Genomic DNA, 25,965 nt, shown 5'->3' with positions numbered 1-25,965 from the left:
GATACACTTCTCCCTTTTATGACAATCCTAAGGGCTGGACCAGACCCCGAGACACTGGTAAGACTCCAATTTCCACCATCCAGAACAGTCAACAGTCTGTTAAAAGACTGCAGTCAAAATTACTGCACGCCCTTCTCCTACTTGTAAAGATAAACAATGTAACCTACTTAGATTAGTCATAGAAAGCCCTTGGAGTATGACATGAGAACCATCTATATTTCGTAGATACAGGTTGGGGGCAGATGTCTCAGGGACAAACCTGTTAGGTGCCTTTGAGATCCATCTAGCTCCCAACCCCTCTCAGGTGACACCCAGTTCTACGTCCACTCCAGCGTTACCTCCACGTTTGCACAACAATTGAACTCAGGTAACCGTAGTAGAAGTCAAGGACCTAAGACAAAGTGTGGCTACTGAAATCGGGTACAGGGATACAAATGCTTGGATGGAATGGATAAAATATTCTGTCCACACATTAAATAAGAGCGATTGCTATATTTATACTATTGGGAGACCAGAGTCTCAGGTGGTCCCGTTTTCATTAGGATGGTCCTCAGACCCAGATGGAATGTATTGCATGTTGGCTCTGTTTCAGGATGCCAAGGCTTGGGGCAATGAATCCTGCTGGACGCTATCACTACTGTTAAAAGAGGTCAGAGGTCCTGTGGGTCAGCCCCTGAGGACTATTAGGCCACCTGCCCTAGGCGTTAATTATACCTCATGTCTCACCAGACCTGGGATGGGGGGAGGGGTGATTGACAAATGTAGGAAACCTGACAGGATGCAGTGAAAGCCCATCCTTCGACAGCTTCACAAACCAGTCCACACTCTCGGTGGGCAGAGCCAATGTCTGTTGGTACTGCAGAGGACCTTTATTTGAGATCCCAAGTAACTGGGCAGGCACCTGTGCTTTGGTGCAGTTGGCAATCCCTTTCACCCTAGCATTTAGATCCCCAGCCCATGCCACAACATCTAGAAAAAGGAGAGACATAGACATAGACACTGCAGTCAACTGCAGAGGCTCCTTTGATTCCCATGTTTACATTGATGCCATTGAGGTTCCTAGGGTAGTGCCAAATGAATTCAAAGCCAGGAACCAACTTGCAGCAGGGTTTGAATCAGTACTCTTTTGGTGGTCCACTATAAATAAAAATGTCAATTGGATTAATTATATTTATTATAACCAATAAAGGTTTGTTAACTATATCAGGGATGCCATCAAAAGAACAGCAGAGCAACTGGGACCAACTAGCCAGATGGCTTGGGAGAACAGGCTAGCATTACACATGATGTTGGCTGAAAAGGGAGGAGTTTGCATAATGATTGGAGTTTTGTGTTGCATGTATATACTAAATAATACACCCCTGATGGAACTATTACCAAGGCCCTATAGGGATTAACTACCCTATCCAACGAGCTAGCTGAAAACTCAGGTATAAATGATCCCTTCACTGACTTAATGGAAAAATGGTTTGGAAGATGGAAGGGCTAGATGACTTCAGTTTTAACCTCCTTGATTGTAGTGGCTAGAGTTTTAATTTTAGTAGGTTGCTGCAAAATTACTTGTGTCCGAGGACTAACACAGCAGTTAATTGAGATAACCCTCACCAAACAATCACCCCCACCCTACCAAAATAACTTGTTTCTATTAGAAACACAGGAACTTGAGAGCCAATAGCTCCTAAATGAGTTTGAAGAAAACAATTTAAATTAAAAGAGGGAGGAAACTGTAAGAAAAATGATCTTTTCTATCAAAGTATTTGTTACCCTCTTAAATTACTTAAACATTCTTCAGGTCACCATATTAGATGACTTGTATATTTAAAGGGTCCTTGCTTCTTCTTCCAGGTTCCTGTACAACTCCATTTTCCACTAAACTGTATGCCCTAACCCATCCCCCAAGCCTTTTTGCCATTCAAGGGAGATTGTAAACATTTGACCTGGCCAAATCCTGGGTTGGGGCAGGTACAAGTGCGTCAGGGGTCAGGGATGTAAGGAGGAGCCATGGTTGGCCATTTTGTGCTTGTGTGTCTGCTCAGCTGGAGTAAGTACATGGTTGCACCCTTTTGCTCAAAAGAAGTTGCCTTGTCAAGATTTTCTCTCTCTTGTGTGTCTGTTCAGCATCAGAGGGTCTTTAATTCCAACAATGGATATGTTCATTTTCTTTACTATGGTATTTATTTTACTATGTAAATGTATCTGAAAACATCAAACATCAAACTATACCTTAAATGCACACAATAAAACAAAAAAAATTCTCAAATGTTTAAAAGTGATTTGTGATTAGGAAAGTGACATAGTTACGTTGGCTTTGGGATTCAGAAGACAAAATGAGCCAGTGCCCCCATCCCATGTGAGAGCATTGTGGGCCCCACATCCTGTGAAGGGATGGACGGTTTCATAAGTCATGGCCCCCTGAGGATGCCTCAACAAGGCTGATAAGCAGGAGGCTTTCACAGAACTGTGTATATGTTCCTGCAGAGATATGTTAAGAGACCACTCCACTCCTGACTCCTGTACCTCTCCTCCACAACAAAGTGTGTTTCTACAAAAATATATCAAAAGATCACTCCACCCCTGACTCCTAACTCCCCTCCCAAACAAAAAGGACCAAATAAAAACCCTCTCTATGAATGAAAGAGTGCTACCAACTTTCTGGGCTCCCTGCTCTTTTCTAAGGGCAGCTTTTCCTTCCTCTATAATAAATCCTACTTGTGTGCTGAGTCAATTCACCTGCCTCACTGGCCAATTCTTTGTCTAGTGAAGACAAGAAACTTCACCACTGGCCTGCAACAGTTAGATCTGTGTTTTGAAAAGATAAACCTGGTAGCAATGTACAGTTTGGTTTGGGTGAGGTGAGTCTATACAGTAGGATATTTGTTAAAAGGTTATCGCAACAAAAGATGATAAGGATTGGAAATTCTCATTGTTCTGATATTATCCGTATCTCTCTTACCAAAGTTTCACCTAGAACATTTTCTATATATTTATATATTTATCGCTGAAGGAAGGACAGAAAAGAAGCTGGTTTGTATCACTTAATTTTTCTAGACCCTAAATTTCATTTGTAAAATGAGCAGATTTCACTAGAAATTTCCAGGGTCCTTTCCACTTTAGTGTTCTGTGGAAATACCTTGCCTCTAGTGGGGAACACTAACAACAATCATTAAGCTAACATAAACCTTAGATACTATTAGGTTACAAGCTACAAGGGCACCTCTACCTAAAATACGTGAAATATATTCCCCCTATGAAAGGGAGTTTCTGCAATCAATATAGACTTTAAAAAATGAAGGACAGGAAGGTAAAATACATCCTTTCCAGGAATGGGTATCAGTGGGAGGGGGGAAGATAAATGGTAAGGGTGAAGGTGGATGAATATGGTCCATGTACTTTGTACAGAACGATGATACCTGTTGAAATTGTTCTAACAAAGGAGGAGGGGGATGGGGGTAAATGACGGAGGGGGTGAGTCTAATTAAGATACTTGTAGGCACATATGTAAATATCACAATGAATCCCTCTGTATAACTATTATAGCCTAATAAGATTTAAAAAAAAAGTTTTCTGATAGCAGAAGGAAGGAAGAGGCACGTAGGTAGGAAGGCAGCAGATGGTCATTTCAGCAATCATATCATGACACTCAAGTAAAGGAATACTGGCCCTAGTCCCAATTTGTTAAGCTAAGTCACTAATAACCTTATTACCTCTAAGACTTGGGTTGTTTAAAAGCATTATATGTCAAAATTTTAATAGAATTATTTTCAAATTCAATATCACTGTAAGGCAACAGAACAATTATACAAAACTGTAATATTTTGCTAACATTAGAATGGTAGTCATAAATTGGTCTCATCGCTTCATGATGAATGAAAAGAGACAGGACATGCAATGATTCTCTTGTAAGATAACGTGAAGTCAGATAGCTCAGAAATCCAGTTTCAACCATATAGGCGCATCATCAGTTTTTATTATGGATTCAGAGGTTAGAATTTAATTGCACGTGTATAAAGATGTAAAGCTGTTATTTTGTCCATTATGTCATGTGCTCCTATCATTTTTAGTGACCGAACTAGTTGGTCTCTTAAAGCAGCAGCAGGTAGTGATAAATTATTTTCTGTTCTCCATTTAGCAAACGCTTGACAGACTCTTTCATTTAATGGAATAGGGCTGAAAAATTTAAATAACAATTATTTCAATTAATGATTAAGAACATTATTTTAAACTACTTAAATATTATATATCTAGGTTTTCAAACCAATGTACCAGATTAAAGTGAGTCTAAAATTAATTAGTGAAAAGTGAATGTGAAAGTTTGCCACAGAGCTTGGCGCATAGTGAATGTTAGCTCCATCCTAGCTCTTGTTTCCTTGTGAGAAGTCAACCCTTCACATCCATTCAGTTTCCAAGACCTCAGATAGAAATTGTGGATTATTTGCTCTAAATCAGCACAATGCTGCTACTGTACCACTGTACCACAAACTGAAGTGGACTTCACTTCAGTCTCATGGCAACTCTTAGGTAAGTGTATCCATTTTACCAGTGAGGAAAGGACTTGCCCAGTCAGAAAGCCAGCAGGATAAAAAGCCAACAGTTTGTCCTCAGAGCTCTTGCTCTTTATTATACTACATAACCTGTAAACACGGATCCCAAATATGTAATAAAGTAAAAGACAGCCTCTTATAGCAAATTAGAGTTTAATATGACTATTTCAAAACCATGTAATATTAATATGATATAAATCAATACAAGGATAAATTTATATCAAATGTTGTCATTCCTACATACCTCTTTGTGGTAGGGGCTTTAGTTTCTGAGTTTGCCAGTTTTAGTTTTTGACATAAAAATTCAAAATTTGTTTCGGTGATATTTTTGGCAACTATCTTGAATATCTTCTCTAAGATCTTCTCTACATTTGGAAATAAAAGAAAATTTTAGCTATTTCTTTTGAAAAAGATACTCTATTTTGACTTAATACTTAGTTTTCTTCTGTACGTCTTTCAAATATATGTCAAGTAAAATTGAAAACGACAATTCACATCTAAAATATCTGAAATTCGAACCATTCATCCCATTTCTTCTAAAATCTGAAAAGTCCTACAACCTAAAATGGATGCTTAAAAAAGGATAGCATAAGCAACTTTAAAATTGGTTTCCAAACTTTTTTTTTTGGGAGGAGGGGCTGTACTGGGGTTTGAACTCAGGGCCTATACCTTGAGCCACTCCACCAGCCCTTTTTGTGATGGGTCTTTTTGTTTGAGATAGCTCTAGAGCTATTTGCCCTGGCAGGCTTCAAACTGCAATCCTCCTGATCTCTGCCTCCTTACTTGCAGGATTCCAGGTGTGAGCCATTAGCGCCTGACTTTTATGTCCTTATTTATGAAGCAACTTGAGAAACCATCATCTACTAATAAATATAGTTTATAAATACATATTTATATTGCAATCACTTATTTAGTAAGCATTGGCTTTATAGTTTTTAAGAAAGCTTCTACCTAATTTGAACTAGATCCATTTCTCATTAATAAGGCACTATGAGAATTTTCAAAAGCTAGAACTCTCACACACCCTATAGTCATCTCAAATATATTCTAATTTTTCTGTTTTAAAAATTTGTGTATATGTTATTACTCCCTCAGACTAGATTGCATGCTAATTATGGAAATTCCAACTCCCTAAGTAAAAGATTCAGAAAGACACTCCCTGATCTTTGATAGCTGTAGAACAAATGCATCTCCTATGTTAGTTCTCCCTATGTTCACTGAGTGCCAGGCCTGCAGAAGGAAGACCCTTTGAGTATATAGAAAGGTGAGATATATCGGAGGTTCTCTCATTTTTGCTGGCTTTGATCTGTTGCCATTGCCTACTGCATTTTCCCCATAAAGACTACATGAATTCTTCCTTAAGACCTTGAAAAACAATTTAAGCAAGGAGGTCCAGTCATGTAACTTTACAGCCTTTCCCTAAAGTACTATACCTAAGAGAAATGCTTTATGGGTCCTTAAAAATCCTTAAATATTTTATAGAAGTGGAATTATCATAACACACCCCTTTTACAGAAGTAACTAGTACACCCTGCACAACAAATTAAAGAAGACAGCTGCTGTGACTTTTAATTTTATTTCTTAGGTTCCTTCTATCAGTGAGGCTAAAGTCTTGCAAAAGTTTCTGAATAGGCATCCTGTGAATGTATAATGCATCTTATAAAGAATAGTACCTAGATTATGAGATCATGACAGTATCCACTCATGGTTATGTAGACAAGGTACATGATAGAATGATGTGGGGACAATTTTAGATATTCCATTTCCCCAAATCTGAATCAGTACTTCTTGGTCTATTACATTAAATTGAAGGGTCAAAATCTGGATTGACTGTGAGGAGTGATAATGAGTGGAAAAGTCAGAGTTCTAAGGAGAAGCCTGACTGCTATAAACTCAGCCAAAGGTAAAGAAAGGGACAGTGAAGCTTCCCTCCCAGAAGCTTATGGAAACCAATCTCCATCTTGTTCACTGAAAGACCATTTAAACAGAATGGACTTGCTCTTAGTGGTACACACACACACTGGAGAAGCCCCCAAGGAAAAAGTGATGAAGACTATTCAAGGATATCAAACAGATGGTCCCAGTGGACCCCAAACTGACTGGTCCCAGTGGAAGGGATCCGTGGATGTCTTTACAGTATAGATGGCTGAGTGCTTGTAGAACAATTACATCCGGTAAAATAGATTAGAAATGAAGAACTTCACATGGGGATTCTCTGAGTCTGATCACAACCATGATGAAAAAGCTATTGGAAGGCATGGTGGGTGTGTGGGAATCAGCCCACTCCTTCATGAGGATTTGCTTGTTTTCAAAGGCTCAAATTGTATGAATCTACATTAAATAATCTGAATTATCAGACCCCCTAACCCTTAGAAAAGGAAAGCTGATAAATATTGTAATGTCTCTGCCAGACTGAAAGTCTCCAATCAAAGCAAGCTATCTTTTAATTTACAGATGATACCAGAAAATTACTTGTAAATATGATTTGTCAATCGCTCATCACCTACCATCTCTTTCATCTGCCTTCTGTAGATAGCGTCCAATAGTGTACAACTGTTTTCCTTTACAGATTTCCACTGGAGGTCTCAGCAAAGGGTTGTCATCAAAATTTATCTCCTTCAGTGACGAAAGACTGTAAATGGCACTAGGCAGAGTTGTTAGATTATTTCCTAGTAGAAAAATTTAGTCAAATTGTACCTTTCTGTAAAATAGAACTATGGAGACAAATAACTATATAAGAAGAATCTACTGTCCTAGCAAAGTATCAGAGGACGTTCTCAATGGTGGGAAGTCCTATGTTCTTACTCATGTCCACATGCTAGGAGGGTGTATAGGAGGGCTGTGGTCCCTCTCTTAGGGGTAGAAAAACAAGACAGGAGATTATCTCTTACAATACAGGACTTTACAGAGTGGTTATAATGGTAATTTTTTTTTTTAGTGGTGGTGGTGGTAGTAGGGTGTGCACTCAGGGCTTCACACTTGCTAGGCAAGCATTCTACCACTTGAGCCACTCCACCAGCCCAGTGATGATAATTTTTTAAATAAATGTTTTATTCAGAATAATTAATTGGTTTACAGAAAAGCTGCAGAGAGTGTAGTGAGTTCATATATACTCCTCGCTGTTTTAGTTCCTCTTAATGTTATCTACATCATATTTGTCCAGTCTAAGGAAACAACACTGGCACATTACTATTCACTGAACCCCAGACTTTTGGGATTTATTAGTTTTTCCATTGATGTCCTTTCTTTATTCCAGAATCCATTCTAGGACCCACACTGGATATGTCTGTGTCTCTTCAGTCCACTCTGGTATGTGACAGTTTCTCAGTCTTTCTGTGTGTTTAATGACCTGACAGTTATGCACGTTACTGGTTAGGAATTTTGTAGAATGTCTATGATTTGAATTTGTCCAATATATTCTTTTATGATTAAATTGGGATTCTGGGTTTTTGGAAAGAATACCACAGAATTGAGTTAACTTCATCCCATAATATCAAGGGCATCTGATGTCAACATGACATCTCTAGCATTGTTAATTTTGATCATGGCTAACAGAGTATTTACCAGATTTCTCCAATGTAATATGATTTTTTTTTCTCCTTCCATACTCCTCTGTTCTTTGAAAGTGAATCACTAAGTCTTAACCATCTTCAATGGGGATAAGGGATTAAGCTCCACCATCCTAAATATAGGACTGGGCTTTGAATTTCGGGACTTCAAGCTTGCAAAACAGACACTCTACTGTTTGAGTCATGCCTCTAGTCCATTTTGTCTTGGTTATTTTGGAGATGAGAGTCTCTTGAACTACTTGCCCAGGCTGTCTGAGAACTGCAGTCCTCCCAATCTCAGCCTCCCAATCCAAGTAGTTAGGATTACAGGCATGAGTCACTGGTGCCCAGCCTGAATGAAGTCTTTTCAATACCATATTAAGCCAACGTAGAACTAACATAAAAAGTAAAACTGTGGCAATAAAAATTTTTCAATCACTTTAGAAGACCTAATTTTTGATGACAATCCTTTGCTGAAAACTCCAATGGAAATCTAAAAGGAAAACAGTTGCCTTTACATTATCTATATATTTTATGTCTATATTATTTATAAATACAAATAAAGGGACATGGTTCCTTTTAGTGAAAAATGTTCTTTAGATATCAAGATCTGGGGCTGGAGATACAGCACGACAGTAGATAAAGTACTTGCCCAGCATAAGCAAGACTCTAGCTTCCACCCCCAAGCCGCCCCCTACCCAAAAAAAGAAATCAGGGTCTGAATACTATTCTTGTTTATTCTAAGTGTGTGTTTACAAAATACACATAAGTCTAGAATTATATACAAAGGTGTAGCATATATATGCTTAAATCACAGTGTATAGTCTTTGGGACATGACTTTTTCTCTTGTCACTTCAGATTCATCAGCGTTCTTGTATATAGCAGTAGTTTCATTCCGTTTCATTCATAAGAAATGTTGTATGATATGGGTGTAATTCGTCCATTCATTAGACAAAGGGACACTCCAGGAGTTTCCAGTTTGGTAGCTATGAATAAAGTCATTCTATACACTTGCACTCAAGTGTTTTTTTTTTTATTGTGAAGTTATTTTTATTGTGAAGTGAGTTTTCACTTAAAAGTGATTGATGGGTCATTTGGTAAGGGTACATACATATAGCTTTATAAGAAGTTTATTGAATTTTCAAGAAAATAGAAGAAAAAAATTAACAGTTTTCTGAAGTGACTACACCATTTTGCATTTCTACTAATAATGTATCAGAATTCCAGTTACTCCATATTTTAACTGATTTTTCTCAGATTTTTTTGGGTTTTTTTGTGGTATTGGAGTTTGAACTCAAGGCCTATACCTTGAGCCACTCCACCAGCCGCCTCCCCCCCTTTTTTGTGAAGGGTTTTATCAAGATAGGGTCTCATGAACTATTTGCCCAGGCTGGCTTTGAACTGTGATCCTCTTGATCTCTGTCTTCTGAATAGCTGGGATTACAGGCATGAGCCACTGTGACTGGCTCAACTTTGTTTTGAGAGTTGTTTTTTTATGTAGTCAGCAAATATTTTCTTCCAGTTGTGGTTTTGCTTTTCTTGTCATTCTTTTCTTTTTATTCTCTCTCTCTCTCTCTCTCTCTCTCTCTCTCTCTCTCTCTCTCTCTCTCTCTTTTTCTTTCGATGTTTTGAGACAAGATCTTTCTATGTAGCCCAAGCTGGCCTCATATGCCCAGTTTTCCTGCCTCAGCCTCCTTACTGCTGGGAACAATGTCTTTTGAAGAGAAGTTTCTACTTTTGTTGAAACCCAATGTGTCAATTATTTTTGCTTATAGGTTGTGATTTTTCTTTTATTTTTTGAGGTGCTGGGTTCAATACCCAGATGCCAGATAGATGATGTACTGCTGAACTATATCCCCAGCTATAGATTTCAATTTTTTCTTTATTCATTTATCCATATGTGCATACATTGTTTGGGCCATTTCACCCCACTGGCTTCCCCACTACCTCTCCCGCCCCACCTTTCTTGCTTCCAGCCAGTGGAGGATTTTGGTTTTTTTTTTTTTAATTTTTATTTTATTCATATGTGCATACAATGTTTGGGTCATTTCTCCCCCCTTCCCCCCGCCCCCTTTCTTCCCCCCTCACCCCACTCCCTCCCTTATCCCCCTTACCCCTCGCTACCAAGCAGAAACTATTCTGCCCTTATCTCTAATTTTGTTGAAGAGAGAGTATAAGCAATAATAGGAAGGACCAAGGTTTTTTGCTAGTTGAGATAAGGATAGCTATACAGGGCATTGACTCACATTGCTTACCTGTACATGTGTGTTACCGTCTAAGTTAATTCTTCTTGAACTAACCTTTTCTCTAGTTCCTGGTCCCCTTCTCCTATTGGCCTCAGTTGCTTTTAAGGTATCTGCTTTAGTTTGTCTGCGTTGAGGGCAACAAATGCTATCTAGTTTTTTAGGTGTCTTACCTTCCTTGTGCTCTTGCTTTATCATGTGATCAAAGTCCAATCCCCTTGTTGTGTTTCAGGCAGTGGATTTTGATTTTAGTGTAGTATCTAAGAAATCTTTGCCAAGGTCATGGAGTTATTTCTCTCCATTCTTATCTAAATGTTTTATAGTTTTATCTTCCAAATTTAGATCTGTGATTCATACTGAGTTCATTTTTATGTGGTGTATGGTGTGGATCAAAGTTTTGTTGTGGTTGTTTTTGTTTTGTTTTAGATTTGGATTTGGGGCATCTTGTTTTCAGTGCTGTTTGTTAAAAATTCTATTCTTTCTCCGTTGAAATACCTTTGTACATTTGTTAAAAATCAATTGATCATATGTGTGGGGGTCCATTTCTAGCCTTTGTATTCTGCCCCATCAGTCTTTATGACTTTATGACTGTCGTCTTGCCAATACTGCACTATGTTCTGCATTGTAGGTTGGCATAGCATGAAATCGTGCTGTATGAGTCATCAATTTGTTTTTCTTTTTCAAAATTGTTTCACCTACTCTAGTTCCTTTGACATCTTATATGAATTTTAGATTATCTTGTTGTTTTCTTTATTTTCTAAAACAAAAAAAACTGCTGGAATTTTTATTAGTACTCAGTTGAATTTTGAGATAAGTTTAGGAAGAATTGGCATATTAACAATATTGAATCTTCCAATTTATGAAAACTGCCTCTCTTTACTTCTTAAGGTTTTGGCTCATTTTATCTATGTTTATAGTTTTTAGCAGATAGCTCTTTTATATATCTTTTTAGATTTTTTTCTATTTCATCATTTTTGGTGCTATTTAGAACAGTACTTAAAAATCAGTTTCTGATAATTTATTTCTAGTATCTAGAAATATGACTAATTTTAAAATATTAACCTTGCATATTGCAACCTTGCTAAACTCACCAATTAGTTCTAGTACCTTTTTGTGTTGATTCTTTGGGATTTTCTGCCTAGACAATGTATCTCTATTGTCAGACACAGTTTTTTTCCTTCTCTAGTCTGTATCCTTTTCATTTCATTTTCTTGCCTTGTTGCATTAACTAGGACTTGTTTGTTTTAAATCATGATTGGAAACTGTATTTGTCATATGATGCTTGCTTTTTATATATCTATTAAGAAGTCCATACGGCTTTTCCTTTGCCTATTGACATAGTAAATTACAAGGGTTAATTTCTTTAACATTAACCCAGCCTTACATTTCCAGTGCAAATCCTACTTGATCATGATATGTTATTATTTTCATATTGATGGATTTGGTTTAATATTGTTGAAGAATTCTGCATCAATGTTCATGCAGGATATTGGTCTAGAAGTTTCTGAAAGTAATGTCTTTGTCTCATTATACTGTTAGGATAATGCTGGCCTAATAGAATTAGCCTTAATTTTATGAAAGACAACTTTTTAAAATTGAAATTATTTCTTCTTCAATTACTTGATAGAATTCACTGAAAGCATCTGGGCCTGCAATTTTGTGTGAAAGCTTTTAGCTACAAATTTAATTACTTGTATATAGGGCTATCTCTTAGCCCCCAATAATGCCCACTTCCTATTATTTAACCCCTTGTGTCATCCTTTCACATGTTATAACAGGGTTGGTTTCTTAGGCTTGGTCTGTTACTTTCTGGGTCAGTAGCTCAGAGAAAACCAGTTTGCTTAGATGACTAGGCTCATAAGGCAAGGAACTAAAACCTGCTGCCAGTAGCCACGTGGGGAAACTTGGAAGTAAATCCACGCACTAGTCCTAGTAAAGCTTGACTATAGCCCAAACTAACAGATTGACTGACTCTCATGTAAGACCCTAACACAGAACAAGTTAGCGAAACTATGCCTAGCTTCCTCGTTCTCATTAATTTAAGAAGCTAAATTCTGTGAAAATTGACAGCAATAATAGGTAATTAATACAATAGCTAGTGACTAACAGTACTGAAGTGAGATCTGGGGAGCTGCCAAATGCAGAGAAGGAGTTTATACTTGTAGTGCCTGATGACAAAAATGACAAATACCAATGTTCACTGAAGACAGAGTCTCTGATTCAAAGCAGAGATAAAATGTTGCTCACTCCCAAGAGGAACAATGATAAAATTGTTGTAGGTAGCATGTAAATTTTGATGCAGCTAATAAAACTATACTCAAGAATGTAAAGAAGATATGTCTATAACGAACGGGTAAAAACCCTAGGAGTAAATTATAAACTATAAAAAAATGAAACAAATGGAAATTCTAGGAGTAACTTTTTTGGTATTTTTTTTTTGCGGTGGGAGTACTGGGGTTTGAACTCAGGGCCTCATGCTTGCTAGGCAGGCGATCTACCACTTGGCTACTCTGCCAGCCCCAAATTGAAATTTTAGAACTGAAAAATATAGTATCTGAAATTAAAAAATTATTAAATGGATTTTTCTCATGAGAAGCAATAGAAGAATCTATGAACTTGAAGACAGATTAAGATAAGATTTTATATACTCACACACACCACAGATTTATTTATTTATCACAGAATGATGGGTACTTGTAAAATAATATAAAAAGGTAATTGGAATCTCAGAAGAGAATGAGCCAGAAAAAATGTTTGAAGAAATACTGGCTGAAAAAATCTCCAAATTTGTGAAAATAGACAAGAATCTCAGTGAAATCCAAGAGTATGAATATAATGCCCCCCCAAAAAAACCCACACAAGAAAATGTCATGAAAAATACAGGAGAGAGTACAGCAAAGTGTCAGTCTCCACTCAAATTATCATATCGGCAAAGGCTGACATTGGTAACTTTTTCAGAATTTTTCTGGAATTTAATCAAAATCTTACAGCAGCCAAGAGACTGCTAAATGATGAAGAAGGCAGAACATTGCTAAGCGCCTGTGACTTTTCCACTCACTTGCCTCCGCCCCCAGTTTCTCAGCATGGCAGCTGCAGCATAGGGTTGGCGCCCTAAGTTCCTACTGCAGCCTGCTGGTGCCAGCAGGCTAATTAGGACTTTGATTTAAAAATACCATGTTTGTGCATTTTGACCTGGCTTGTGGTTCCTTGAGGGACTGGCATAGAGGCTGACTTTTTTTTTTTTTCTTCCCATTCAGGTGAAAGCTGCTTTCCTAGAGATGGTTGTCATAACATGCAAAATCACATACCATCCTATAGTTTATTTGTTCCTCTTTTTCTCTCTTGCAATTTCCCTTTGCGTTTTGTTTTTATACACACACACACACACACACACACACACAAATCAAAACAGCACTAACAAATTCAGCAAAGCTGCAGAATACAATATTTACCTACAAAAATCAGTTGTGTTTCTAACAATGAACAGTCCAGAAAAGAAGTTAAGGAAACAATCTCACTGAAAATGGCATCAAAAGTAATAAAATACTTAGGGTTTGGTTTGTTGCTGTTGTTATTACTTGGGGAGGGAGTGGCACTGGCTAGGGTTAGCCACTTGAGCCACTCCCCCAGCCATTCTTGCTTTTTGTTATTTTTCAGATATGGTCTCACACTTTTTTCCCTGGCTGACCTTGGACCCCAATCCTTCTACCTACACCTTCCATGTAGCCGAGGGCACAGGTGTGCCACAAACTGACTTGCTCTTTGAGATGTGGTCTCACTAACTTTTTGTTCAGGCTGGCTTTGAACTGTGATCTTACTGTCTCTGCCTCCCAAGTAGCTGGGATAACAGGAGTGAGTCATTGCACCTGGCAGGAATACTTAAATTTAACCAGCTCTCCAGACAGACTGGAGAAAGAGAAAGGAATGCATGCAGTCTTTAGGGAGATAACAGTTTAGAATTTTTTAGGTCACTTGAAACACATCAATCCACAGATGCCAGAAGTCCAAGAAAACCCAAGAAGAGTAAATAAAAGGAAACCACTTAGTCATGCACAGAATAAACTCACATAAATCCCAAAATAGGACCTCTATTTGAAAAAGACATTGATAAAAGACCGTTACCACTTAAAATCCACCAATGAGAAAACAAACAACTAAATAATTAAGAAATAACCAAAGCAGCTTTCACCTGAGTGAGAGGACAAAAAAAAAAAAAAAGTCAGTCTTTATGCCAGTCCCTCAAGGCAACCCTATGCTGCAGCTGCCATGCTGAGAAACTGGGGGCGGAGGCAAGTGAGTGGAAAAGTCACAGGCGCTTAGCAATGTTCTGCCTTCTTCATCATTTAGCAGTCTCTTGGCTGCTGTAAGATTTTGATTAAATTCCAGAAAAATTCTGAAAAAGTTACCAATGTCAGCCTTTGCCTATACGATAATTTGACTGGAGACTGACTCTTTGATGTTCTCTACTCTGTATTTTCAAGACACGAATCTTGTATGGTGTTTTTGTTTGCCATTTGCTGTTTTCCCAACACTAGCAGAATCACTTTATGATTCCTAGCCCACCAGCACAAAGCAGCCCCAGCCACCAAGACTGTTCTCAGACATTGAGTTTCACCCCTGGGTGGCCCCTGGTCTAAGCTTCTAAGTTTTAATAATTCCAACTTCTTTTTATGTCCTTAGCCCTAAGTTTGGCTACCGCCTAGTGCTATTTCTACTCTGTGATAACCTCAGATTTCTTTCAACCTTTCCATTACGTAATAATATTACACTTCATCATCAGCTGCCTCCTGATTGGAGTTCGGTTTGGTTTTGTTTGTTTGTTCAGGTGCTGGGGATTGAAGCACGCAGCCCCGTACAGTTTTGCACTGATGTACTCAGTCGTTAACTGCCCCGATTGCATGCTCTTTTGCTTTTGTTTGTTTTGAGTGGGGATTGCCGCATTCACTGACTTACACCCCGGCCCTTCTGACTGGGTCTTGACTAAACAGTGGGTTTTAATTCTTTCTCATTTTTACAGGGAACAACAGAGAACTGCTGTTCCACCTTGCAGAAAAGTATATGATGTTCCTTTCCACTGTCTTGATCCTCTCCTAACCAGCATGCCTCCAGAGAACTGTGCTTTCCACTGGTATCTAGTCTTCAATAGGAAAATGGGTTCTGAAGGACATTTTTGTCTTTGCTTTTTGTTAATTTTTGTTTTGTTCCTCATACACAAATAGCAGGTAAATGGAGTATTTCCTACACTATGACAAAATAGATAACCTCCCTCAAGTAGAGTAACACAAATGAAACAAAAAAATCAATCGTAGGGTTGAGCTACTGAAACTTATTTCAATTTATTGTGACTATAATAGTTGGGAAATGTCCCAATTCACACCGTCCCAGCTAGCATGCTTGGGAGTTCTGGGTTGTCAGGGCACAAATGTCTGTTGCATTACCTCTGACTAAGGCATTACTAGTACTATTGCAGCGAGAAAGTGAGCTTTGTTTTTAATCTGAAAGACCTCCAGATTTATAAGGCATGGGGCACTGGTCACAAATGCCACCTGAAAGATATATACTCAACTGTTCATGTGGCTAGCTGGCACAACTATTATGGAGGTCAATTTGTTGAACTCAGATGAAGATGTACTTATGCTTTCTGGCCACTCTACTTACAGCTCTATGCCCTAGAGAAACTCAAGCAGATGTGTGTCAGGGATGTTCACAAAGATGCTTACCACAGTAAAGAAATTGAAAGCCACCGAATCATCCATTGACATAATGGATTGATTGTGTTTAACTATTCAATTAAATATTATATAGCATTTTAAATTAGTGAATTAAGTATATGTATTAGCGAACTAAGTATGGATAAACAAGGATGAACTTTAGAAATTATAGAATGATCTGTATAGTACTAAAAGCTCAAAATAGTGCAACTTTTTATGGAAAGATATATTAAAATATATATCAAAAAAGGTATACACCAATTTCAATGTAGTGCTTATTTTTAGTTTGGAGAAAAGTATGAAAAGGGTTTCAACTATTATTTTGTTTAATATCTCAAATATATTACAAAATGTTAATATCACAAAATGTTACCATCCTGTGTCTAGGAATAGGCACATAGGTGTTTATTATTTTCTGTAAGCTTGAATATTTCATAATAGAAATTACTTTGAAAAAATCCCAGCCTAGTATTTCTTGTACTTTGGAAAATCTTTCTGATGTCTCTCGAGTGAGTGATTTACTTTTTTTTCCCATGTCATTTTTTATTTTGTTAACTTTGTGAAAGACTGTGTGCAAGCTATTAGAGTATTATAGGGTATAGGAGCAGGAGCAGAGAAGCCAGAAAAGAAGGAAATGCAAATAAAATGGTGACTTGAGGTTGCACAAGTATGTGTAGGAGGGGTGAGGTCAGGTGTAGAAAGAGAAGAAATACTGAATGATTGGGTGTGACCAGAGAAGACAGAAATAAATGAAGATATGTTTGCCTTCTTGAGCTAGAGTATAAACTCTTTGGGCAAGAACTGGATCTTATGCTTGGCTTTCATTTTCTGTATCTATTTCCCTCCAGTGGGCCCTTAATGCATTTTATTGACTGTTTGCCACTCTGTATCTTGTCAGCAAAGTTTGTAGCTCACACATTAATATTCTACATATTGATTCTACTTGACACTCACCTCTTAGGTTTAGTTGCTGGAGAGCTGTTAAAGATAAAAACGATGGTGGAAGATAACTTATTTGATTGTTGATTGCATCTAAACTCACCAGGCTTCTCAGATCCCCTATATTTCTTGGAATCTCTTTGATTGCATTATCTGAGATATCAAGTTTTTTAAGTTGAGTCATATTAGACAGCTCTTCTGGAAGTCTTGTTAACTGTAACAAAGATTAAACAATTATGATTTTATAAATTCAGCTACATATACTGACGGTACATGGGTATAAATCGGAACTAAAGGAAACCTTATGTAGAAGATGACACTTGAATGGCCTGTTAAGAATGAGAAGGATTGGACAGAAGTTACGGGATACTAAAGCAAGGCTAATGCCATGCATAAACATGGCTAATGAGGAGCCGACCAGGAAGGAGTGGGAATGGGAGACAGGGAGATAGGTTTGGATAGAGAACCAGGCTATAACAAGCTTGAAAACCAGGCCAATAAAGAAGGGCAATTCAACATAGCTGCACATGCAGCCATTTGCATTTCCTTTAACTTGCTCAGCACTTATCAGGGAAGTATCTGAGAACAGTGTGAGACAGAATTCCTGTTGGGCAGGAGTAAAAGCCCCATAGTTAATCCGACTCATCTTTTTCAGATGACTCGTTAGCAATCATTTGTTAGATAAATTAATCTTTTGGGCTTTTCACCTTCACTCCCAGGGGGACATAAAGTCATATTTTCAAACATATGGGATATTCTTCTTGAGAGGAGTTCTTATAAACAATTCTCTCCATCTGGAAATCTTTAAAGTGGTGTTACAAGGATGTGAACTGGTGCCTATGGCAACCGTTCACTTTGAGTAGGCAATAGATATGTATCCTAGGTTTCCTTTCCTTGTGTGTGTGTGTGTGTGTGCGTGACAAGGTCTCACTTGTAGCCCAGGCCACCCTCAAACTGCCTGCCTTATCCTCCCAAACTGCATGTGCCACCTGCCCAACTGCATCCTGGATTTCTGAAAGACATGTCATAATTAATTGTAGTCCTCTGGAATGAAGTCTGATAGCTTTGATAAGAGCTGCTAAAAGGAGGAGACTAAGTCAGAGAGGTCGCCAGGAGGCTTCTGGAGTCACCTAGGCATGAAAGGCCAGGCTATAGTTCCGCTGGAACCCACAGGGCAATTGGAAACTGGAGGAGGAGCCCTGGCCATGACAGCTCCAAATAGGCACTTTCAGTGACTGAGCACATGCAAGAAGACAGGGCACGGGAAGGTCTAAGAAGTTAATAAAGCACGGAAAGTTAAGGATGTGATCTTGGGCATGCAAGCTACAGAAGAGAGTGAGAGAACAAAAAATTAGTCACAGAATTACCTGATGATTATATGACAGAACTAAAAAGAGTTATTTGATACAACAGCGACTTTTCAAAAAACACAATGTATATCATTACTTATTCCATCTACTTAGACAAATATTCCTTGGAGGATCCCTGCTGGAAATGTATTAAATAATGGATGGTATATTTAATTAATTAATTTTTTTGCAGTAATGGGGTTTGAGCTTAAGGCCTCACGCTTGCTTAAGTGGGTGCTCTACCACTTGACCCAGTCCACCAGCTCTTTTTGCTTTTAGTTATTTTTCAGATAGGGTCTTGAGTTTTTTGCCCAGGCCTGCCTTTGACTGTAATATACTTACTTATACTTCCCATATAGCTTGGATTATAGGCATGACCCATCACACTCAGCTTATTAGTTGAGATGAGATGTCATTCACTCTATTTACCCTGGCTGGTCTTGAACTGTGATCCTTCTGATACCTGCCTCTTAAGTACCTGGGACTATAGGCGTGAGTCATCATGCCTGGCCTAGATGTTATAATTTTAAAAGGTGAAATAAGTTTGGACCTGAGCTATGTCCCCAGCCATAGATAGATAGATGAATAAATAGATAAACATGCAGTTGTTGTTTTTTTAAACAAAAGTTCACAGAACTAGGGTTTTTACTATCAGACCTTTGGGAATCTTGTTTTAGACATTAGTCCAATATTAGCCATAGCTATAGCTATGGTTACTGAAATGTAAGATAAGTTGGTGGGGAAGGAGGGAGCCTATCTTAAAAAAGCATTTCACCTAAGTTTATAACACAGATACACTACATCTTTGATTCTGATCACTGTGAATCCTCTTTCCCCAAAGCACAAAGTATGTCATTTACCTTTCTCCCATTAGTCTGACTTATAATGAGCTCTTCTAGTGATTGAAGTTGGCACAGTTCAATAGGAAAACACATAAATTGATTGCTTGAGAAGTTTAATTTCTGGATTCTTTTTAAATTGCATATCTCTGAAGGTATTGTCTGTAATTGGTTTTCTGAAAGATCAAGTGCTTGCAAATTTTCTAAAGTACACAATTCTGAAGGGAAAGTTTCAAACTTGTTGCAGGATAAAATAAGTACATGGAGTGATACCATATCAGAAATAGGTGGAGGAATTTTCTCTATTTGGTTTTTACCAAGATCCAGGTATTCAAGATCAGTTAGAGAACACAAGTGCTCAGAAAATATGAGGAGTTTGTTTTCATTCAACTCTAAATGAAGCAGTTGTTTACTGAAAGATAGATCCACAGGTATTTCTGAAATAGAATTTCCATTAAAACTCAAATAATACAATGAGTCTAAGGCACACAGTCCTACTGGGAAATACACTATTTTATTATAATTCAATTCAACTTTAGTTAGTTTTCTGCAGCTTTTTATTTCAATGGGAACATATGTGATAATATTTCCTGAAAATTCCAGGCTATGTATATTATTAAGATGTGATATATGTTCAGTTAGTCTCACCATATTATTTCTGTTTACATGGAGTTTTCTTAAGTTTTTGAGCTTATGGATGCTTTTAGGAAGTTCTGTCAATTTATTGTCACTAAGACTAAGCCATTCCATCATCAGACAGTAGGAAATTTTTTCTGGTATATTTTTCAGTAAATTTTCATCAAGTATAAGAATCCTAAGTTCCTTGAAATTCTCAATTTTGTGTGAAATAACTTTCAATTTATTGTCAGCCAGTCGGAGTTCTTTCATTTTGGGTAACTGAAAAATTTCCACAGCCAAAAAGGTAAGTTTATTGTGATCCAATGAAAGCTTTTCTAAACATTTAAGTTCTCTAATTTCTTTGGGGAGACTTTCTATCAGGTTCCCAGTGAGGTTTAGTGAAATTAATTTTGGAAGGAAGCATAGAGCTTTAGGAAATATTTCTAACTGATTAAATTCCAGATTGAGAATCCTCAAGTTTTTCAAACTAGGCAGGGTGTCTGGTATATGCCTTAACTTATTTTTACCCAAAATTAAAATTTGCAAGTTTCTAAGACTTTCTAATCCAGAAGATGGGAAATTCTCAATATAATTGTTATTTAAAAAGAGTTGTCTTATATTCCCAAGGTGTGATATTTCTTTAGGTATATATGATATTTGGTTGTGACTGGCATTTAGTATCTTTAAATTATGAAGTAACTGAATTTCAGATGGAAGTGTTGATAACCCGTTTTCTTGCAAGGACAGAATTTCAAGCCTTAGGAGATCTGCTGAGTCTGCCCCTTGAAAAGTTTTTATTTGATTCTTGTCTAAGAATAAATATTTTATGTATTTGACTTTTAAAATATCCTTAGGGAATACTTGTAAACCTTGGGCTTCAAGATTAACTGTAAACTTATCAGATTCTAAAGCAAATCCTTCCTCATCTTCTTCAGAGGCCAGAGAACTAACTTTTCCTGCTTTTTCCTGAGCTGGGAATGTAACTGACACCTGATAGTCTCCCACCATCTCTGTTCCTGCTGCTGCTGAACTCTGTGAAGGTTCTGGCTTTACCAGCGAGCTGGCATCTCTGGCGTTTCTTTCAGAACGCTGAAGTTTTTTCTGTTTTTCATTTTTGTTAGACTTGGTTTCAGAGAAAGGTGTTGACAGTAATGTGGGGTGTGTTTCATAAAACTGGTTGGATGGTTTTAGTTCCTGGTAATAAGAAACTTCATTTAACAAATTTGATGTGTCTTTAATGAATCTTGTCTCCTTCACCAACTGCGATCTAGAATCTTTCCTGAATTGCGGGGCAGTGCCCTCCTCTTCAGACATCTTATTCTCCACTACGCTTTATACCAACTCAGGATTGTAACTCTACTTTTTCGTGCTTTCTCCTTTGAACCTACAAAATAAACAACATTAAAGAAGTATAATAAAGATGTCACAATTCCAAGTGAATGGTAACACAACTATTTTATTCTATAGGGAATAACTTAATAAGTAAAGACAATACAGCTATAACAAACTAATTTTATACAAGATAGTTTATTGATTGAATGTGTTTATCAAATGTTACTTTTTAAATTACACTAAAATTGTAGAAAAAGAATGAGAAAGATCAAAGAAAATAAGAAAGGAAACATAAATGAATCTAGAAAAGGGACAGGCAGTGGTCTACTGTGCCAGGTGCATTTGCATTGTGGACGTTTTAGGTTTCCATGTGGTACTAACGCGTTTGTTCTAACAAAAGCAGTACATCACAGCACTTTTCCAATGGATGGAAGTCAAATTCTCTTAAGGAAGAGGATGCTGTCTGTAAGAGTAAACAAGCAACACACACCATGGTCTGACTGAGTTTTTCGTGATCCTCTTGAGGTACCAACACCAGCTGGCAGCACCACTCCACAGAGATCTGGCTCCCTGCCTCAAAGTGTGCAGCTTCTGATAACCCCATGTCTTTCTTCCCTTTGTCCCTGTATCCCTAGGCATGGCAGCCATGTCTTCTATTTACTGTCTCTGTTACGCAGTTGCTGCAGTTACGGCTTTACATTTTTGGTCCTCTAGTACTCATGGCTACTCCATATATTAAATTCTATGAAATGGGTATTGTTTCAACATTTTTCAACACTCCCAGAAATAGAAAAAGAGGGGGCTTTTTCCAGATTGCTTAAGTAACCTTGGTATCAACACTTAACAAAGGAGGATAATATGAAAAAAGACAATTTTACTCAAGAACAAAAATGCAAAAATTCTAAACTTCAGAAAACGTTGTAAACATTACAGTTCTAGCAATATATGAAAAGATGAATATTTTATGAATAACTTGCAATTGTCTCATAAATGCAAGGCTGGACTTTAATATTAGAAAATTAGTATAGTTTGCCACATTGAGAGATTAAAAGAGGGGTAGGAGGAGAGCTGTATGGCACAGCAACTGCTTAGCATGCATAAGGTCCTAGGTTCAATATCATACCGGCCAGAACAAACCAATCACAATAGATGCAGAACCATTTGACAAATTACAACTCTTTCATGCTTTCAAAGAAAACTTTTAGTTGGACACCAGTGGCTCACACCTCTAATCCTAGTTACTTGGGAGACTGAGATAGGATTACAGTTCCAGGCCAGCCCAGGAAAATAGTTCACAAGACCCCATCTCCAGAACAACCAGAGCAAAGTGGACTGAAGGTATGGTTCAACAGTAGAGCACCTGCTTCACAAGTGCGAAGCCCTGGGTTCAAACCCCACTCCCACCAAAAAACCAAAAAGAAAGAAAGAAAACTTAGCAAACTAGGAATAGATTGGAATTTCCTTAATTTGCTAAAATATGTCCATAAGAAGTCTTTAATAAATAATTATACCCAGTGGTGGAACACTGAAAACATTTCTTTGAGATTGGAAGCAAAGAAAGATTGCCTTCATCATTACTTCTATTCAGTATTGTATTGAGATCTTAACCAGTGTTATAAGGCAAGAACAAAGGTATAAGATCACCTAGTAGCCAGAGCGATTAGGCAAGAAGAAGGAATAAAAGGAATACAAATAGGTAAAGAAACTGTCAAAATATCCCTATTTGCAGATGACATGATCCTGTACTTTAAAGACCCAAAAAACTCTACTCAAAAGCTCCTAGACATCATCAATAGCTATAGCAAGGTAGCAGGATATAAAATCAACATAGAAAAATCATTAGCATTTCTATACACTAATAATGAACAAACTGAGAAAGAATATATGAAAACAATTCCATTTACAATAGCCTCAAAAAAAATCAAATACCTAGGTGTAAACCTAACAAAGGATGTGAATGACCTCTACAAGGAAAACTATACACTTCTGAAGAAAGAGATTGAGGAAGACTATAGAAAGTGGAGAGATCTCCCATGCTCATGGATTGGTAGAATCAACATAGTAAAAATGTCGATACTCCCAAAAGCAATCTACATGTTTAATGCAATTCCCATCAACATTCCAATGACATTCATTAAAGACATTGAAAAATCTACCATTAAATTTATATGGAAACACAAGAGGCCACGAATAGCCAAGGCAATACTCAGTCAAAAGAACAATGCAGGAGGTATCACAATACCTGACTTCAAACTATATTACAAAGCAATAACGATAAAAACAGCATGGTACTGGCACAAAAACAGACATGAAGACCAGTGGAACAGAATAGAGGACCCAGATATGAAGCCACACAACTATAACCAACTTGTCTTTGACAAAGGCACTAAAAATATACAATGGAGAAAAGACAGCCTCTTCAACAAAAACTGCTGGGAAAACTGGTTAGCAGTCTGCAAAAAACTGAAACTAGATCCATGTATATCACCCTATACCAGTATTAACTCAAAATGGATCAAGGATCTTAATATCAGACCCCAAACTCTAAAGTTGGTACAGGAAAGAGTAGGAAATACTCTGGAATTAATAGGTATAGGTAAGAACTTTCTCAATGGAACCCCAGTAGCACAGCAACTAAGAGATAGCATAGATAAATGGAACTTCGTAAAACGAAAAAGCTTCTGCTCAACAAACGAAATGGAGAGAACACCCACAGAGTGGGAGAAGATATTTGCCAGCTACACATCAGACAAAGGACTGATAACCAGAATATATAGGGAACTTAAAAAACTAAATTCTCCCAAAATTAATGAACCAATAAAGAAATGGGCAAGTGAACTAAAAAGAACTTTCTCAAAAGAAGAAATTCAAGTGGCCAAAAAACACATGAAAATATGCTCACCATCTCTAGCAATAAAGGAAATGCAAATTAAAACCACACTAAGATTCCACCTCACCCCTGTTAGAATAGCCATCATTAGCAACACCACTAACAACAGGTGTTGGCGAGGATGTGGGGAAAAAGGAACCCTCTTACACTGCTGGTGGGAATGTAAACTAGTACAACCACTCTGGAAAAAAATTCGGAGGCTACTTAAAAATCTAAACATTGATCTACCATATGATCCAGCAATACCACTCTTGGGGATATACCCAAAAGACTGTGACACAGGTTACTCCAGAGGCACCTGCACACCCATGTTTATTGTGGCACTATTCACAATAGCCAAGTTATGGAAACAGCCAAGATGCCCCACCACTGACGAATGGATTAAGAAAATGTGGTATCTATACACAATGGAATTTTATGCAGCCATGAAGAAGAACGAAATGTTATCATTCACTGGTAAAGGGATGGAATTGGAGAACATCATTCTGAGTGAGGTTAGCCTGGCCCAAAAGACCAAAAATCGTATGTTCTCCCTCATATTTGGACATTAGATCAAGGGCAAACACAACAAGGGAATTGGACTTTGATTACATGATAAAGTGAGAGCACACAAGGAAGGTATGGGGATAGGTAAGACACCTAAAAAACTAGATAGCACTTTTTGCCCTCAATGCAGAGAAACTAAAGCAGATACTTTAAAGCAACAGAGGCCAATAGGAGAAGGGGAGCAGGAACTAGAGAAAAGGTTAGATCAAGAAGAATTAACTTAGAAGGTAACACACATGCACAGGAAATTAATGTGAGTCAACTCCCTGTATAGCTATCCTTATCTCAACCAGCAAAAACCCTTGTTCCTTCCTATTATTGCTTATACTCTCTCTACAACAAAATTAGAGATAAGGGCAAAATAGTTTCTGCCAGGTAGTAAGGGGATGGGGGGGTAAGGGAGGGGGCAGAGGAGTAGGGGAGGGGGTGGGAGCAGGGGGGAGAAATGACCCAAATGTTGTATGCACATATGAATAATAAAAAAAAAAGAATTATCTAGGAAGAAATAAAACTGCCATTGGTCACAGATACCATTGAAAACCCAACATCTTCCACAGATACATTATTAGAATACATAAGAACATTAAGTAATATTGCTAAATGCAGAGTAAACATAGTTTTCTAAACTTTAGAAAACCGTTCTAAATCTAGTTTTATATAAAAAGACATATTTCACAACTAATTTGCTTTTTCCCAGAAATGTTAGAAAGAAGTAATTTTCCTTTCTTATGCTGGCAAAAGGGACTTAGACAATGAAAGTTCAGAGAGCTATTTACAATCAACAAGAAATATCATTACCTAGGAATAAACCTAACAAAAAATGTGCAGGAATTCTACAGAATAATACTATTTACTGTTAATACAAAATATAATTAGAGAAATTAGAGAAGACCCAAATGAATGGGATTTTCATATATTGGAGACTCAGTGTTTGAATTATAAATTGAAAATAATCTCAATTAAAATCCTAACATTGTTTTTGTAGAACTTAACAAGTTGATTTGGGACAAAACAAGGGTCAAAAATACTCATGGTCATTTTTTTTTTTTGGCAGTACTTGGGTTTGAACTCAGAGCCTTGCACTTCAGTTGCGCTACCACTGAGCCACTCCCCCAGCCCTTTTCACTTCATTTTGTTTTTCAAATAGGGTCTTTCACCCACCTCTGCCTCCTGGGATTATAGGTATGCACTACCGTGCATGGCCCCAGGCAATGAAACTTTTTTTTGCGGTATGGGGTCTTGAACTCAGGGTCTACAACTTGAGCCTGTTGACCAGCCCTTTTTCATGAAGGGCTTTTTTGAGATAGGGTCTCACAAACTATTTGCCCAGGCTGGCTTCGAACCTCAGTCCTCCTGATCTCCGCCTCCTGAGTAACTAGAATTATAGGTGTGAGCCACTGGCACTCAG

The 25,965-nt window shown here is 37.6% G+C and overlaps 1 protein-coding gene across 7 annotated transcripts in view; it reads right to left on the bottom strand.

Annotated features, from left to right (window-relative positions):
• Positions 1 to 3,968: 3,968 nt before the first annotated feature.
• The window catches only part of Krit1 (KRIT1 ankyrin repeat containing), a 64,668-nt gene continuing 42,671 nt past the window's right edge, over positions 3,969 to 25,965 (bottom strand). For 6 of the 7 annotated variants that reach the window (XM_074064753.1, XM_074064752.1, XM_074064754.1 and 3 more), the window contains 4 exons: positions 16,999 to 17,197; positions 7,049 to 7,210; positions 4,786 to 4,906; positions 3,969 to 4,167 (listed from right to left, as the gene is read on the bottom strand). In XM_074064753.1, coding sequence (XP_073920854.1) covers positions 3,984 to 4,167; positions 4,786 to 4,906; positions 7,049 to 7,210; positions 16,999 to 17,197 — 666 coding nt within the window. In that variant the 3' untranslated portion in view covers positions 3,969 to 3,983. Of the gene's footprint in view, positions 4,168 to 4,785; positions 4,907 to 7,048; positions 7,211 to 16,998; positions 17,198 to 21,032; positions 21,174 to 25,965 lie in introns of those variants that run through there. The other variant, XM_074064756.1, reaches the window with a different exon arrangement.

The sequence above is a fragment of the Castor canadensis genome, chromosome 2, assembly GCF_047511655.1.
Source record: "Castor canadensis chromosome 2, mCasCan1.hap1v2, whole genome shotgun sequence".
NCBI classification, from domain to species: Eukaryota; Metazoa; Chordata; class Mammalia; order Rodentia; family Castoridae; genus Castor; species Castor canadensis.
Note: the sequence above shows the minus strand (reverse complement) of the source record. Positions and strands in the feature narration are given on the sequence as shown.